Here is a 19,578-nt window from a genome sequence, read left to right on the forward strand (position 1 = left end):
TATTCATACGTAGGGCAAGTAATGAACAGTACATGGGGCCCGATCAAAGCCGGGCTGAACAGCTAGTATATCTATATATCGATAAATGTGAAAATATCTGTGTGTGTGTGTGTGTGTGTGTGTGTGCACATTTCCCTACCAAATAACCCTGTAAATATTCGGTTTACAGACTCGAAATTTGACATAAGGAGTATTGAGATTTAGGAAAATCTTTTTAATCCGTTTTCAGCCAAAAATTTGGCTGTCAACGGGTCAAAGTTCAACGATTTTACCTTTGAAAACACTACCAAACTCCACTACCAATTTTGTGTCTAAACACTTGAAAATTTAGATGCAGGTTACTTGGACCTGGGTAAAACTTTGTATTTTGATTTGAGACCAAAACAATAAATGTTAAGGGGTCAAAATTGTGGTCAAAGTTAAAAAATTCTTTTACCTCTACAGTCTCTATGAAATTACTCAGACAAATTTTGGTCTAAAGATTTACAATCTTACATAAAATGTATTCACACGCAAGGCAAGTTATAAACAGGACACAGGGATCGAGTATAGCCGGGCTGAACTGCTAATAATCAAAGACCGGATTTTTGAACAAAGATACTGCACTGACATGAGCATTCCTCATGACAGTTTTCTAAACCTTACTACTTCCGTGTTGGCTCATGACGAATTGGAAACTCTGTTGCGGTGCACAGAGAGGAAGTTTTGTTTCTGACGCAATCATTAGAAGATTGATGTACAGGGCTTACGAGCGCTTTCTATCCGGTTTCGTTTTACAACGGACCCCCCCTTAGATGTAATGCTTTTAGAATGGCTGAGAACCTCTGTCTACTCCGTTCCATCCAGAATATCAGAGGGAGACTAACAGGTGCTACACTTTGCTAAATGAGCACCTATTCTTTATATATGTATATAACCTGTTACAGCTTGGTAGAGGGTTTGTACTAGTCGGGGATACATCTCCAACAATCAGTCGACAGTTGTTTTCTTGTTGTCGGTCAGATGTATGATTTTGTTCCGTTCTAGAAGCTATACTCTCCCAAGATTTACCTTCTCTCTTTGGGAAGGATCAGGTTATTTCTAATCGCCTGACGCCTCTTACCAGGTAATGTCGACGTGGTAGGTTAGATATCTTGTAGGTCAGAGTGCGTTTATCCTAGTACGCTGGCTTTTCAAAACCACACCTGACATTGTGCCTAACTTCTTGCTGAGCAGTTAGATAAACATAGCAGTTTGACTCATTCCGTATTTTTTTCATGTAATTGGTCGAAATGAACTTTAACAAAAGAAAGGTATTATCTGAATATAATGAAACATTTCTGGTCTAAAAAAGAAAAAAGAAAAAAAAAGTCTTCCGGTTTAATAAATATGCTATCATTTGTGACGTAATTCCGCGCAGCGATTTCGGCGACGTGTTTTCTCTTCGTCAAATGACGTCATGTGTCATTTGCAATAATAACACATGACGTCATTTGTGTTTCTTTGCCATGAGAATTTTTTATTTTCGAAATCCGACTTGTTTTCGAAGGAGCATAAAATAATTTATTTACACATAAGAATTTTTTTTAGCCTTTAAAATAGTTTTAATCACAGAAAAGATTTTACGAAACGAAAACCAATAGACGACCAACTATACGTTTGCGTATTTCATTCAGGTAGGTAAACGTGGCAACTTGTATTCAGACTTTGTGTATTCGCTGCTTTTTCGCTAGTGGTGGTTGTGCAACGTAGCTGCCCGGCCGAACTCATCTCTTAACTGTGCTGACATCAACTACATGGGATTTGTAAACGTTCAACAGGCGCCGGTGAATGTTGGTCAGTTCAATTTTTTTTCCTTCTGACGCACATTATTGACAAAGGCTGTTTCTTAGAGCCTCACACCGTCAATATCTGTAATAGAGTGATGGTGCTATCAGTTCAGTCATCAAAACAAGTTGCAATACCCTTTGATCCATTCACGCGGATTAAAAATAGGAGGTATTACTTTTGGAACGCACCTTGTATATGTATAATGTAATCTTAATGTATCTTTTTAAAAAGAAAAATGATTTTCTAGTCTGCTTTGTACCTTACTCTATGATATCTCCGAATTATTATATATTACTTACAGGGAGACCCGATGTTGCCGGGATTGAATGATGATTAACCAGTGTTTCACACTCCCATATTTTTATTGTAATCAAAATCGGGGAAATCGTACATTTTTTTTAATCAAATCGATTGATTGCCTGCTATAGTTGACAACCCATCGCGGTGCACCGAGAGGAAGCTTAACCCACAATACATTGTAATCTATATTGCACTGTAGAGAAATTACTATTGATTTTATAAAATTATTTTTTTCATATATACTGGCTTGAATTAAAATTTAAAATGCAAAAAGTCAAGTATCATGGTTCAATTGTGCGCTAAAGAGAAACATTCATTTCGAACGCGCCTCTATCATATCAAAGAACTTACTGTTGATTTTATATGCCTGTCCTTTATGCTTGTGCAGTGATAATGGCTTGAATTTAAGTTTAAAATGAAAAAGTCAAGTATCATGGTTCAACTGTGCTTTAAAGAGAAACATTCATTTCGAACGCGTCCCTGTTGTATCAAAGAACCTACTTTTGATTGTATATGCTGTCTTTTCTTTTTACATATGATGTCATCATATCTGACGCTGCAGTATTCCTCCTTTCCCTGCCACCACAACACCGGTGCGGGATCGTCCACAAGAGACAGTTACGAAGGAACACCGATTTGGGTTTTCTTTACTTCGTAGTAGCTTAAAAAAACTGGAATGGAATCTTAATTCTACTGGGTGAAACGCACCATGCAGTTAACCGAATCGAAGGGTTATTTATGCCATTTTTCATCATCATCATCATCATCATCATCATCATCATCATCATCATCATCATCATCATCATCAATAAAATGAACTCATTTTTCCCCTCGGATTTTGACATTAATAGGATTAAAAATCAAGACATTTCATGCAAATGTAATACACACAAAGTGCAGCACAATACCTAGGGTGTGTTATAGGCCCATTACCTATCCACTTCCTCAACAATCGTAGATTCCTATATTCTATCTGCTGAGAGTTCACTGCCCAAATCGGTTAAGATCAATGGAAGTGGTAAAATCTTTTCTCTCTAATAAATTCCTCCTTCCTCCGCAACCACTTAACACCGTTGTGGGATCGTCCACAAGAGACAGTTACGAAGAAACACTGGTTTGGGTTTTCTTTGCTTCGTAGTTACTTAAAAAAAACTGGAATGGAATTTTAATTCTACTGAGTGAAACGCACCATGCAGTTAACCGCATCGAAGGGTTATTTATGCCATTTTTCCCCGCTTTATTTCGTTTTGTAGTTGATTAAAAAACTGGAATGAACTGTGTGAAACGCACCATGGAGTTTTGCTGATTATTTTTAAAGAAGTTTATCATCTCTTAATTTTTATATTTAAACAGGGTTATTACTTCGCCTATTCTTTACTTTACCCCCTCCCTTACACACACACACCTCCAAACAACCGAGCAACGCCGGGTACACCCGCTAGTATATATATATATATATATATATATATATATATATGAGAGAGAGAGAGAGAGAGAGAGAGAGAGAGAGAGAGAGCGGAAATATGAATGGGTAACTTGATGAATTTTTGACAACTTTAGGGAGTAGAAAATCCATGACTGATTGAGCTATCTAGCACACTAGATTAGGTTACAAAGGTAGGAGGAGGTAGAGAAATGGGAAGAGAGAGAGAGAGAGAGAGAGAGAGAGAGAGAGAGAGGGGCGAGAGAGAATCTATATAGAGATGATGTAATTGTATGCAGGAGATTGAATTTTAAATTAAATAACAAATCATTATGAATTTTGATACACATCTGCCAAGAGCAATGGTGATTAATGTTTACTATATTTAGTTTGATTTAGTTTTATACTACTAGCTAAATAGTAATTGGAAATACTCCGTGAAAATTAAGATATTTCTACATTTTGTAAAATGTTAACAGTAGCTATTAGACATTAATCTATATATTAATAGGATAGCGTGTGTGTTATTTATTTTGTGTCCAACGCGTGCATCTGAGTGACTGTCGTTTAATTGTTATGGACTTCAATTTCTTGTAATAAATGATTTTACCAAGAATTATTTCCTAAATTTTGGTTTCGATTATAGCTGAAGGAACTCAAGTTATATATATTTTATTTTTTCATGAGTTTTGGTTTCGGCTGATGCACCTAAGTCATATGGATATATTTTTTTTATTTTTGAAATCGCAACTTTTTAATATATAAAAATCGATAGAACATTAACTCTTTAATAATATATACGAAATCTGCAAGAATTAAAATATCATATTTAAGCGTACTTTACAACCTGGCTACGCCGGGCTATGCAGGGCTACCTGCTAGCTTAGATAAATACTTTCAGTTTTGACAAAAGAGCTACAATAATATTAGAGCGTCTCCATTTACACTGAACATCTACAGAATGCCAACATCAATATATTACATATGAAGGAGTCCACTGTGGAATTTTCACAGGTCCCGCTTATAAATAATCTCCTAACTCAAATTTGTTGGAGTATTTTAAAAGACTTTGAGAATTGAAATATTTCAGATTTGCATTAACTTTTACCTATAGTACCAATTAAGCAAAATTTACAAATTTCAATTTTTCTTTAGATTCGTTAACCGTTTAGACATATTCGAGAATCCATGTCATGACATGAATTGTCATCCAAATTGTTATAAGGATTCCAAATATAAGGTTTAGTAGCATCATAAATTGATTTTAATCTTTGTAAAGCGACATAAAAGTGTTGTAAAACTGTTTTGTCGGACGTTAATTTTACCCGTCCTGGGACGAGTACACGTGAAGAAGTAAAATATCTGCTGCAGAAAATTTGTTTAAATTAAGATTATAAATCTATATATCGATAAAAATGAGAATGTGTGTGTGTGTATGTGTGTGAGAGAACACTTCTCAACCTATATACTCAACGAACTTTTGATCTACAGACTTTAACTTTGGTATATAGAGTATTCAACTAATCGGTTTTCATCCGGAAAAAGGGTTGCTAAGGGCTAAAAAATGGGTCAAAATCAAAAAAAAAAATCGTTATACATTTTGTACATTCATCTTAGTTTATTTTTAATTTTTAATCAGTGCACATGTGTTGGGACAGTGGTAACGTCACCAGCTTTGAATGCTTCGGTTTCGATTCTAGCTGAGGCAACAAAATACTTTTTTTTTATTTTTGAAATCACGACTCTATAATAATATATAGGAAATTTGGACAAACTAAAATATCATATTTAAATATATTTTACGCACGGGCAAAGCCCCCCGCCCGCCCCACTAGTTTATAAACAAATATATATGTAAGGCTAATATAATACTATAAGGACAACATAATGTAAAGTAGGTAAATCTTTAACACACACACACATACATATTGCGTTATGTGTTTTTTAGTTCAGGAACGGCCAACGATGGAGTACTGTTGCCACATTTGGGCAGTATCTGCTAGAAGCAGCTTATCCTGCCTTGACAGAGTTCAAAATAGACATTGTAGCTTAGTGGGGATGCCATTTTCTCTTCCCTACAAATTCTTTCCCACAGAAGAGACGTCGCGAGCCTGTCTCTGCTTTATCATTATTTTCATGGCAAGTGCTCTTCTGCGCGACAATCTATGCCCCCCCCCCACCTCGCCAGACTTTCGCGAAAAACACTCGTCTGGCCGAAACCACCATCATTAATTTCCCACACTCCTTGTCTGTGCTTAGACCTTAATGTAGATTCCACGAACAAAGCTTCTTTCTCAAAACTGCACGCCTGTGGAGCTCTCTTCCGATTGCCTGGTTTCCAGCTGACTACAATCTGATTGTCTTCAAGTCCAACATAAACAAGTTCTTGATGAACCGCCACCCCCTAAGTAATCCAATTTACAAAATTCCCACTACTTATGTTTACTACGCTATAATCACAATGACTAATGTATACCAATTAACCCTTATCCTAGAGTGACCTCCGGGCCTTGATAAGTAGTGATTCCTGTGTAAAGAAAAAAATAAATAAAAAATAAAAAATAACTATAGTGCTCAGTTACATATGCAACAGTATATAGATACGAGGGTAGTCTTAAAAGTAAAGCCTGCTATGTTTTGACCCAAAAAGTTGAAGAGTTACGAAGATGGAAGTGGTACCATTAAAACGAGCGATCTTTTGTACTCTAGAATTTATTTTTCTACATAGTCACCACCATTCTAAAGGCATCTTTGCTAGGAATTCAATGATGCCTCTCTGCTTCGGATGCACGTCTATGGCAGAGGTTGCGTTCTTTAGATTCGCACATTGTCAATATCTGCAACAGAAAGATGAGACTTTCAGGCCATGAATGCATAAGTTTAGTCATCATAACAATGCAATTCCATTCGGGCGGAATAAAAAATAGGAGGCGTTAATTTTGGAATGCCCCTTGTATGTGTATGTGTATGTGTGTGTAATATAAATATATAGATATGGCTACATAGTCATGAATATGTTTCAGTCAGCCAGGATTTGGCTTTTGTAAAAGCAACATCGCCTGACGAAGTCGCCAGTTATTTACAACTAGTTGACTGAAACATATTCATTACTGTGTAGCAATACCTAAACGTTTATGTAAAAAATAAATAAAAAAATATATATCTTGCTCTCATTTGGTATTGAGCACTTTTGTACAAACCTCGTTAACCTCATTGAATGTTTTCATCTTTGAACAATATTAACGTGGAATAAATATGCAGAAGGAAAAAAAAAACGACAATATAAATATATATATTAATGTGTATAAATTTAATAGTTTATTATATTCCTACTCTCCTTCTTGAATGAACGATTAAATTTATTTGCATTAGCATATATCTTTATATTGTCGTTTTTTCTTTTCCTTCTTTATGCAATATATAAGCTCCACCTCAAATGTTGAGCTTTTCATTGTCCCGATAAGTATCCTCTTAAAGAATTTTCCTAATTCTTAGTTCCCTTCACACACACACACACACACACACACACACACACACACACACACACACACGGCATAATCGCGTTGACACACCGGTTCTCGTCAGATCACCGAAGTTAAGCAACGTTGAGCCTGCCTAGTACCAGATGGGTGACCATTTGGAAATTCTAGGCGCTGTATGTGCTTTCCGCTGATCTCGGCATTATTTCCAGTCCTCCTGAACCTCCACCTGCCACTGGTATTCAACAATGTCGACTCAGGAGAGGTGTGGTTTGAGATTGCGCAACTCTTGCCACAAAAATTTCACGCAGTAGGTATCCATAGTCAGTCAAGACTGAAGGAAGCCACTATATATATATATATATGTATATATATGTATATATATGTATGTATATATATGTATATATATATATATATATATATATATATATATATATATATACAACACTATGCATTAGTTTGATCATGCATCATCAATACTTTTAGTTTCATTAAAACACTGGAAACTCAACCAGCAGATCTAAATATACTAAATGTGCCCATTCTTCAGGTGAGGTTAGTGAAAATTGTCGCGGATAAGACTAAAATGTTTAGAACTCTCGTTTTTATAAGTTAGTGACTTTTTATTTTCTCCTTTATATTAACAGGTTTCTAACTACAGATAGAGTGGACGTCATAAAAGATCCTGGACAAGATGGGAGCCACCTTTAGCTGTTTGGCTCCGATGCCGGAAGCGAGAGAATTGGAGAACGGAAACGTCATCCAGCGTGATTGTTGCCCATCTCCAGAGGGAATGTGTAATCAGATAGACGTACAGAAAGTGCCCCCTGTTTCCGATACTGTCGTTCCAACTGACATCACGAGCAAGGACGTTGGCTCGGACAACAATGATGTATCAAGTGAGAATAAAAGACTGACCGAAGAGAGAGAGGTGGAATTTGAATCCAAAACACTCGTAGACTCGGGGTCGGATGTGAAGTTGAATGATCAAAGTTTCGTCCTCGCAGATTCCAAAGTTAAAGTTCGCAAAAAGAGTGCCGATAACCAAAAATTGGTAATCAACTCTGAAACCCCAAAGTGCAGCCCTTCGCCCTCAGTGGAAGATTTAATAAAGAAAAAAATCTTAAACCGTGCTTTACAGCATAATGGTGAAGAGGCCCAAGAAATTGTAGGGGGTGCGAAATTCCAACACTTTAACGATTCAAACGAAACAACAGTGGGTGACAATATTGATGATCGTGATTTTCAACGGAATATACCAGGGCCGGAAAACGATGAGAACTGTAAATTAATGTCATGCAGCGTAAACGAAATGTCTTCCCCCTCATCTAGCGTCCGTTCTTGCACGCAGGTTTCTGACAAGAAACAGGATGTACATGCTAGCCAACAAGATTTTGGAAATGTTAATAAACCCTTAATAAAGAAGATCAGTCAAGCATCAATATCCGAGATTGACTCGCCCCTAGCTACAACGCCCTCTTCTGAGAGTATCGATAAAAAATCTATATCGTCACTTATGGTTCCGAAATCGTTATTTGTTCCAGAGGTACCAAGGCCGAATACACTGCAAGACAGTCTACGAGGATTGCTAGAATCGACCATAATGGAATCTTTGTCTCATGATACCCACGCTATCAGACACGAAGATGAGATTGCGTCCGCTCGTTCCCCGGTGTTTACAACGGAAACTAATCTACTGGCAGAATCGACTGACACACAAAACAAGATAGTAGATGTCGAGGAGATGGAATTACTTGAGAAACCCGCCAAAATTATGCCTTTGATAATTAAGGTCCAATCTGCGACTGAAGCGCCCCTCTCGAACGACGGCAGGGTAGGAAGCGAAGCAGACAATAATAGTAGTGAATTGTATAACAATGGACCTGATAACCTCGCATCTGGCACCGAAACCGCCAGTAAATCGTTATCTTACGGTAACCACCCTATCGTACCCGAGAGTGAAATTATACATGCGCAGTTCCCAGTTTTTACGCAAGAAAACAATTTAGAGTCAGAATCGACTGACAAGCAAAACAAAGTCGTAGGTGTTGAGGAGACAGAGTCGAATTTACTTGAAAACCCCACCGAAGTTGGGCCTTTAATAATTAAGGTCCAATCAGCCACCGATGCGACTATTTCGAAGGACGACGCGGTTGGCAGCGAAGGAGAGAATAAGATACATGCTGGATTGGATAACACTGGATCCAATATTCAATCTGAGAACGACAAGGTCGAACTAACTATGGTTGAATCGCTATCCAGCGGCACTCACGCTATCAGACCCGAACATGAAATTACATCCGCTTATAATCCGGTGTTTACAAGAGAGAATCTTTTGTCAGAGTCGGCTGGCACACAAAACGAGGTACCAGATGTCGAGGAGACACAGATCGATTTAGTTGAAAATCCCACAAAAGTTAAGCCCTTGATAATTAACGTTCAATCTACGACTGAAGCGACTCTCCCCAGTAACGACACAGTTGGAAACGAAGAGGAGGAGGAGGAGGAGAAGAGCAGTGTTAGAATGGATAAAACCCGATCTGATAACCTCGGATCTGACACCAACAACGGCCTAAACATAAGAAAATCGTCATCTTGCGGCACCCAAACTATCAAATCGGAGAATGTGATTAGGTCAGCTTATAGCCCAGTATTTATAAGAGAAACAAATCTAGCCCCAGAATCGGTTGACAAGCAAAGCAAGGCATTCAGTACAGAGAAGACACGATCGGATTTGCCTGAGAAATCCACCAAAATTAAACCTTTTATAATTAACGTTCAATCAGCTACAGATGTGACTGCCTCGAACGACGACGCAGTTGGAAGCGAAGGAGAAAGGAGGAGGAGCAGTAGTGCAACCAAATTACCAGTGGTGAAGTAGAGAAAATAATATCTATAATAGCAATGTTTACTAATATAATGAAAATCTGCGTCGCGTTTGAAATTCAAGGCTTAGTTTGTTTTGACTGTTTGTTATTTATGAAAATAAGTAACTTTGTAAAATAGACATTAATTTTTTTTTTTTTGGTTCGAATGAAATCTGTTAAAACGAAAACAGATTTTGATAAATACGGTCAACCGATCGGGGGGGAAAAAAGGAGCAACTCAAACATTAACATAGGAATTAATTAATAGGGAGGACTTTCTGCGTTTAGCTCCTCAGCTCCTCAGTAAGGCTCCGGCATGGAAACCTCTGTACATAAAGTATGTGTGTAAGAGGAAGGCAATGCTGACTCACATCATTACATCAGCAATAAAAGTTAAGAACATATGATCTTTTTTTTTGTGTTCGAGTTTTTTTATTTAGAATCAAAGATATGGAAAAATACTTTACGATGTTTTATACAATGTGAGAAATATTTCCATTCTCTCCATGTTGGGGGGCGCCTAGCAGTGCATGAAAAAATATTAGCAAACAACAAAATTACCTTAAAATTGAACAGACGTCTTTATTAATGTAATCCTCGAGGTTGCAAAAAAAAAAAAAAAAAAAAATGCTACACTTTTTTCAGCTGCACATAACTGGCTCGGGTATAATAGGATCTTATGATCCAAAAGTTCCCTTGGGAGTATCAGAGTTCGATTTACAGAGTTAACAGTTTATCCAGAGTTAAAGTCCATCTCCTTCTCGTTTCAACGTAAGTCGTCACTGTCGACAAGTTGAGAAATGTTTAACTTAGACTTTTCGTCTAAAAATGATTCGTTAACATCGGCACGCTGAAACACGTTTAACTTAGATTTTTCATCATAACGGTTCACTCATGCCTTGTTGGACAAACAAGTCCGAAAATTAATTAAACCCATTTTTTAGGGTTTTTAAAATCCCCTCGTGGGGAATATCTTGAGGCAAAGGCTGCCATATGGTGCGGCGGGAAGGGTGACGTCTCCTCCGTTCGCTGTCTTGTCGAAAACTGCTCCTGAAAAACAAACAGACACAAATTTCGCGCCCGATCTCTTCCAAGTGGCGTGACAAATTATTAACCAATGATAACTCCGCTGCTACTGCTATAATTTCTCACAACAAATCCACCAATGCCAATAAGAAGTCGATTAACGGCATCGTGACATAAATATATGATACAACGTCACGCATGCCCATTCGAAGAGCTTTATAGATTTTATATTACCACATTGTGTCAAGAAATGGAGTACTGTTGTCTCATCTGGGGAGGAGCCGCTCAGAGCACCCTATCCTATCTAGACAAAGTTCAAAACCGGTTTCGCAATCTAGTAGATGATCTCCTTTTCTTCTCCTTGCAGCTTCTTTCTCACAGAAGAGACGTTGCGAGCCTGGCCCTGCTCTACCGTTATTTTCATGGTAACTTCTCGTCTATGGCCCTCCTGTAAAACAGTCAGAAATATCATTCGTCTAACTACAACCTATATCAACAATTTTCTTCACTCTCTATCTGTGCCTAAATCTAAACGCAAATTCGACGAACAAAGCTACACGCTTGTGAAACCCTGTTCCGCTAGCCTGCTTTTCATCTGGTTAAAGCACGATCGTCTTCAAGTCCAATATAAACAAATTCTTGTCACGCCAACCTTTTACATAGTCAATTTCTACCAATTTCCTCTACTAACTATTACTACGCTATCATCTCAGTAGCCATCATACACTCGTAAACCTTTTCTCCAGCATTGTTCCTTAAATAGAACATACTTTTTGAAGCAGTATACAAATCATAATTTTATTCCAAATTCGGTTCTTATCACATATTTACACTAAATTAACTTATTTTAATAGTTTATGTATATTGCTTTCAGATAAACTGCAAAAAAAAAAAAAATTATGTAGTCTACAAGCTATGATAAACTTGTATTTAAAAACAACAAAAAACAATAAAAAAGTAAGTTCTATGGTCAGCAAAAATAAATATTAACCGTTATCCTCGAGTGGCCTTCGGGACTTGATAAGTGGCGACTCCATTGTAAAAACATGCGAATTTGTCATCCTTGAAAGCTTTTATTTAATGTATGCAATGAGTGCTTTCTTACACTCGTCGAAGCAAAACTGCGACCAATAACTTCCTCCATTCTCTATAGCTGTCCAAACCAAAACGTGGATTTCATGAACAAAGCTTCTTTTCTAGAACTGTCCACCTGTGAAACTCTGTTCACCTTATCAGCTTTCCAGCTGACTACAATATGGTCGTCTTCAAGTCAATGTAAACAAGTTCTTGTTGAACCGACCTCATAAATAATCTAATTATACCAAATTTCCACCACAAACGCTATTGTCCCAATGACTACAATAAAGACATTCACCCTTATCCTCGAGTGGCCTCCAGGCCTTGATAAGTGGTGACTCTTTGTAAAAAAGAAAGCCTACAGAACACAAAGCAAAAAGACAAAAGTAAGAAGAAAAAAAATCAAATGGTTTAAATTTGAGAGCTGCCCAAAGTTTGTCGATTTTCTTAAATATGACATATGATGCCTATTTATGGCAAAAATTTGTTTTGGTTGGTTGTTTTGGTTGTTTTTGGTTTACGGCATATCAACCCTTTTCAGGCTATTTAATGCCGAATCCAAAGATTTTGAAGAAAAATGTTTTAATAGAATATATTTGTTGTTTTCAAGTCTGTTTCTATTTAACCCATAGTTGGGACCCTAACAGGTACTACCATTCCGGATCAGAGAGGACCTGGGAGCAATGGAAATTAAAGGGTGGCTCCACACTCCCCAAAGCCCGCAAGGTGGGGCCTCACCACTGGATATAGTTTAAGGTCATATCCAGGACCAAGCAAAAATTTGTGAAAATTAAAAAAATTATCTTAATTTTTATGTTGAGTACAAAAGATGATATATTTTTTTTCGAACCTGTTTAAAAACATTCTGTTCTTCCCGCCCTCTATGAATATGCAGAAATTAAAAAGATTGAAGCAATCTCTAGTCTGTTATATAAAGTGTAGTTATTTGCGCATGCGTGCGTGCGCGCGTGCGTGCGCGCGTGCGTGTGTGTGTCAAGCTAAAAGTTTAAAAAATGCAAAACAGGTATTCTTGATGTCGACTCATTTCTCGAGGATATATAAAGTACGCGTGTGTGCGTATTGAGTGCACAGAGAGAGAGAGGAATGGGCCAGGCGGATTAGAAAGAAAAAGGTAGAGACGGGCCGAGAAAACGTGGAAAGAGAAACAGATAGAGAAATACGAGTTTTAATAAAAAAAATACCTAACACCTTTTCCTCGGGCAGCGGCGGATACACCTGCTTGTATAACATACTTTAGGTTGCTTGGATGCAAATGAACATTATATGGACAATTTCGTGATTATCTAATCATTGAAATCTTTATTTATATAAAACTAGCTGTACCCGCCAAACCATGCGTTTTGCCGTGACGTAGTCTGGTTGACGCAACACACACACATACACAAATACACACATACATACACAGACGCAAACGCTCGCACACACATACACTCACGCGCACTCACAAACGCACACAAACACAAACGCAAACACACACGCATATACACCCATGCAAACACGCATACACTCGCACACATACACACTCAGACACAAACACACTCACAAAGACACAAACGCAATCACGAAAACACACACACACATGCAAACACGCAAACACACGCACGCACACACAAATATACACCCACACGAAAGCACATGCGCCCACACACACGCACACACGTAACCACACCCATATTCGCAAACGCTAGCAGGCGCACACACACACCCTCACGAACACTCCCACACACACAACATGCAAACACACGCATACACACAAGCAGACACACACAGCAAGGCCACACACACACGTGTGCGCACAAACTTTGAAGATAGTCAGGAATAAACAGTTTAAAGGCTTCTAACTAACACATAAGGAGATTTTTAAGTATATAAACTGTAAATTACTGGTTATATTTATATATATATATATATATATAGAGAGAGAGAGAGAGAAAGAGAGAGAGCGATATAGACGAACTAATGTAGAATGTATATGTTTACTAAAATAAGTTCAATTTTTATTTTTGTGTCGGCTTTAAAGTAAATGTAAATGAACTATGTAACTGATTCATATATTTTTTGGGAGAGAGAGAGAGAGAGAGAGAGAGAGAGAGAGAGAGAGAGAGAGAGAGAGAGAGAGAGAGAGAGAGAGATGTAGAACGCAGTAATGTAATCAGAGCGGTGTACCATTGAGATCGGTGTATCATTGAGGCGCCATGTTTTAAAGGTAGTTTATCGTTCGTTTAAGATGAGAACTCGGTATTTCGGAATGTAACGATAGTGCGAGTTCAACCAATCAGAATAGCCGGAGTCAGTGTAGGAGACGCAACTCCAACATCACCTTTTCTGAGTCCGCACTGTTTTATTCCAATGACAAGTAGAAATTCGGGACGACTTTCTTGCCAGATTACCGAAGTTAAGCAACGATGAAGAAGCTGGCCACTACCGAATTGGTGACCATTTGGGAATTCTAGGCACTGTAAGTGCTTTCTCCTTACTTTGGTATTGTTTCTAGTCGCCCTGAACTTATATATACTTGCAAGTGGAATTAAAACACTGCCGACTCACGAGAGGTGTGGTTGGAGATTGTGCATCTTTTGTCATAAAAATTTCACATGCGGGAACCCTTCAGTGGATATCCATAATCTATCAAGACTAAACGGAGCCATTGTTCCAGTATCATCCTCTTAAAACACTGGTATATCCATTGGGAAATAAAACTTGATAAAATAAGTTCTGATCAGTTCTTGCCATGAACAGGAAAACAATAATAGTGTAATAAAACGACTAATAATAAAACAATAAAAAATAGAGTAATAAAATGATTCAATCATACATCGATTTAATCTGTGTAACAACGTTAAAGCTATCGACGTTTTATCTAGATGACTGTATCCGCTATGAATGCTATCCTGTATGGAGAGATCTTCCGAAGTCTTTGCCAATGGACCAGTTTAAAACGAACAGACAAGTTTATTTCAAAGTTCCACTTAAATTTACTCTATTTAGCTATAGGACGACTGTTATTCGACTCCAAAAATTTCCAAGCTGTGTGCGCAAATCATATGATAGTCATAACCCTAAGATGGGAAGCGAATGAACTCGGGAGAGCGGAGTGGATGAATGGGATAAGGGTTGGTGTGGATAGGCTCGAAAGTGAACGTTTTTATCATCATTAGTCTGAAGAATCGTGAGCAGCAAGAATAGTGCGTCGCGAAAATACGCCACGCACGCAATTATCAAAAGAATTGTGATACGATGTATGGATCTCGAATTTCGCTGTGTTCTCGTACGAATGAATGGAATCTCCCTGGAAATTCGTATACTCGGTTCGCGTGACAACCATCATGATGATGGATCTAAATATTGACAGCCTATCAAAGAAGTCGGTTTAAGATGTATCTTGGCCTCAATAACCCAAAGTTATTTGTTGATAATCAATAGTGTGGTGGTGGTAGTGGTGGTGGTGGTGGTGGTGGTGGTGGTGATGATGATGATGATGATGATGATTGCGTATGACATGAATTTTTGGAAGTTTTACGATCAGTACTGTTCAGGATTAGATAGACAGATTTACAGCTGATTTTATGGCATGAAAAAAAAAATCGGTCAACTTTATATTGCATTTACCATTACATGTTTTAAAACTTCTTTTCGCACAAAACAAGGAATATTGTCACTTGGAACGCAACGCGTTCATATTTGGGATCGTATTTCACAGGGGACTGTGGGGAGTTGAGCAGAAAAATGCCTGTTCATGTTACATTTAAACTTCTCCATGTCAGTACATTCAAAGCAAGAAACAGGGGTGGAATTCCTAATAGTAGTAGTTTCCTTCTCTTCCCATCTGTATTTGTACTAATTTAGTTTGTAATGTCCATATATAATTTCTTACATTTGCCATTGGTTGGTAAAGCAGCACCAACAAGCAGTTACGGCTGCTGTTGCTGCTTTCAAACAAATATGCATATTCGATCACATATTTGGCAACTAACATTCATCCTATATGATGTCAGATTGTTTTTAGTAATTGCAATTCATTTTTATGACGTCATCCATTTTCAAGTAAATCTATACCTATATGGTGTTTATCTCCTTCCCATCGCAGGAAGATGTGGCACAAGGTCGGAAAGTGGGTTCAGAAAGCCAGCGCCCAAAAAGATGAAGCACTCTGGCTTACAAAAAAATGTCTGAGTAGGTTCGTCAGCATACCACGGTAGAGACGCCTCAGACGATTAGCAATAAACCAACCTCTTTTCAACGGGGGAGAAGGTAAAGCCTGGATGGATAGACCTTCTAGGATTGCACCGAACCATACCTTAGATATCTACTTCCTTCCAACCGTAGGTGAATGTGACATAAGGTAGGAAGGTTGAGAAAGTCAAGCCAGCGCCCATAAAGGAGAAGCACTCTGACCATTTAAATATTGCTTGAGCAGCCCCGTCGGCATTCCTCGGTAGGGGCGCCCCAAGCAGTAAGCAATAAACACTCTGCTCAAAAGAGGTAAGCAACGTCCGTGAAAGATGGACCTCCTATGAATTATACCTCATTTCGACAGACACAAGCTCATTCGCTACTCAAAAATGTCCGACAATGTCAGAGAGTGTCGAGGACGTATTTTCGATTGGCATGAATATAACATACTCAGGCTGTGCTAGGTAACTATAAAAGTATTATATGCATGGAAAGTGTTTTTTACACTTATTTATAAGTGAAAGCTTATAAGCTAGACTGATTTATGCGCATGCTTTATTAGTAGAACTGATAATTCCCTTGGATTGTTTTGCTTATTTGGTACATTAAAAAAAAAATTACTTCAGTCGAATTTCTCAGAAATTAAGAGGCCCATAACCTGGGGCTAACGCTTGAAGTCTATATGAGATACATAGATATTCCAATGTTTCATTAAAGTTCTTTATCTCTCAAACACTGAGTTAGTAAAGAAATTGAGAACATAATTTTCCTCTCCCCAATTAACCATTTTTATACATTGTAGTATATCTTTTATTTTGGTCTCTTGGTCTCAATGGAATCCAGGACAAGAATTTATCTAGTCTGGTGGAGTATCCAGCTTCGGGCTATTACTTGAGGTAACATCACTTGGAGAAGGTGCACTATTCATCGTAAAAGCTAATGTGGGTTAGCTATAGTGAGGAGATCTTATTTGGGCGGCGAATACTATGTGATTTTAAATATTTGGTCAGGGTTTACTTTTATTGAAAAAGTATCCTCATGCCAGGTTGTCCTGACAAACCCTTGTACAGAGAGACCTTAGACACTCGAGGACAGTGTCTAGTAGTCATTCAAGTTCTCTCCAGTAAGCATTCAAGTTCTCTCCTGTTTGGTCACGTATGTTGCTGGTTGTGTGTGGTTATACGCGCGTTCTTAACAGTAGGAGATGTTTCTGATCGTCGTTGTTTTCCGCGTGTGTGACGGAAATGTAGATATTATTCCCCGCGGCTTCTGCAATTTCCACGAAGTTGGCTCAGACTCGCTCGGCAGCTGACAGAAATAACCGGAAAAGTTCTGCCGCGTATTCCTCAAGTTTTAACAAACGCGCTGTCTGTTTTTAGCTAATGCGAACCTATGAAGACTATGTTTTTATAAATTGGAAGAAATAAAAAATTAATCCTCATCGCTCAGGTTAGGGTTTATGGTTAAAGTTAAGGGTTTGAGTTAGGGTTTAGGGTTAGTGTTTATGGCTAGAGTTTAGGGTTAGGATAAGGATTTAGGAATAGGGTTAAATACATTTTTGTAATTTTATTTATTGTATTTCTATATATTTCCTATTTATTATAATTTTCTTGTAGCGGTTTAACCTTTCGCGATTGGCTGCTTCCGATTATTTTCGTCAACGGCCGAGCCCACCTGAGAAACTTCGTGGAAACCGCGGGTCGTTAAATGTAGAAGTATCTATTTCCTCACCATGGATTTTGGCTTTGATGAAAAAATGTGTTTTGCTTTGTCATGGAAATTAATGTTTGTTTGAAATGTTCATATTGCTATTTTTACATAAAGCTCATGAAGATGGTGAGTCAGGATTATTTGATCTGCATGAAGTGCTCCTCGTTGGCCGCAGGTATTCGTTAAACTACATGAGTATAGGTTTTTAACCCCCGATACCGAGATAAGCAAGGGCCAACGGTTGCATTCAAAATCAGGGAAGATTTCGCTAAACAATACAAAGAAATGGCGTAAAAGCACACACACACACACACACACACACACACACACACACACACACACACACACACACACACACACACGCGCGCGCACACACACACACGCGTACACACACACACGCACACACACACATACACACACACACACACACACACTTATATACTTTTTATTTGTTTTACATAAGCATGAGCATGTTTCAATCAGCCAGTTACAAGTAACCAGATACCTTTTCAGGCGATATTCCTTATACAATGGTTGAGTCTGTAATAAAAATTGTAAGGAAATTTCTGGCACAATATTAATAGTATGCGTTGCCCTACTTCGGTATTGAGCACTCTTGCATGAACCTCATACACACATATGTACCCACACATATATGTATGCATATATAATTTTATAATATCGTTTCAAATAAAGTGTTAGATGAAGTTACGTTTCCAGCTTCAGGGCATATGCACTTGTAAGATGGCAGGTTGAGAACTTTTCAACGTGGTGTCAGAGATTCTTCTTGGGGTATTTTTCTCTGATTATGGTCTTTAAAGTGAATTTTTCATGTTTTTTACTTACCGTATTTCTCATCTTTCTTAATCAGTTTTTTCCTTTTTGTCTCGTTTAGAAATATTGTTTGCGCGTTTTTGTTTCACTTTTGTTATTGACAGTAGATCGTTTCTGAAGAGCAACTAAATAGCACCCAGAGTAAATATTTTTCGTGGTGTGTTGCAAAGCGCACGTAAGACGAAAAAAAAGAGAGCATGTAGGCATTCACCGTAATAAGAAATAAAATAAAATAAAAATTAACAAAAATTAGGATTGTGGCAGGCAACCAACCAACGCACGCACGCACGCACGCACGCACGCACGCACGCACACACACACACACACACACACACATTCGCATTATAAAAGTCTTATTCAGAATTATAGGAGTATATTCTGAGAATTGTCTTTAAGTGCTAACATGTGTTGATGCTCTTGTATATAGAAAACCTTTAAGGTAAACCAAAAAAAAAATAAAAATAAAATAAATAACACCTATATAAATCAATAAATAAAAAAAATGAAATAAAACGTGTACCTAAGATCTTTATATATATATATATATATATATATATATATATATATATATATATATATATATATATATATATATATATGTGTGTGTGTGTGTGTGAGTATGATGACTATCTACATATCTATCTATCTATACACCTGACAACGGCTAAAATAAATACCTGAAAAGAAACAAAAAATGACATTATTGACATCCACATTTTCTCTATTTTGTCAGATATGGCGCTAGTGTGTAAATACGAATAAGCTTGGGCACTTATGCAGAGAGTGACCCGCTTATTCGTGGATATTGTCTGCATATTCCAGCATCTTACGTAAATCGCCGGAATATTCCGAGAGCTGA

At 37.8% G+C, this 19,578-nt stretch overlaps 1 protein-coding gene and 1 pseudogene across 1 annotated transcript; both read left to right on the forward strand.

Annotated features, from left to right (window-relative positions):
• The first annotated feature begins 1,466 nt into the window (after nt 1-1,466).
• LOC145298579 (uncharacterized) lies at nt 1,467-12,903 on the forward strand. Its single transcript, XM_080144329.1, has 2 exons — nt 1,467-1,655; nt 7,659-12,903. Exon 2 carries the CDS (start codon nt 7,706-7,708, stop codon nt 9,890-9,892), a length of 2,187 nt encoding a protein of 728 aa, XP_080000455.1. The 5' UTR covers nt 1,467-1,655; nt 7,659-7,705; the 3' UTR covers nt 9,893-12,903.
• On the forward strand, nt 7,078-7,194 carry LOC145241728 (5S ribosomal RNA; annotated as a pseudogene).
• Nucleotides 12,904-19,578: the final 6,675 nt, after the last annotated feature.

The sequence above is a fragment of the Euprymna scolopes genome, chromosome 2 (genome assembly GCF_053919585.1).
Source record: "Euprymna scolopes isolate OS-2025 chromosome 2, ASM5391958v1, whole genome shotgun sequence".
NCBI lineage: Eukaryota > Metazoa > Mollusca > Cephalopoda > Sepiida > Sepiolidae > Euprymna > Euprymna scolopes.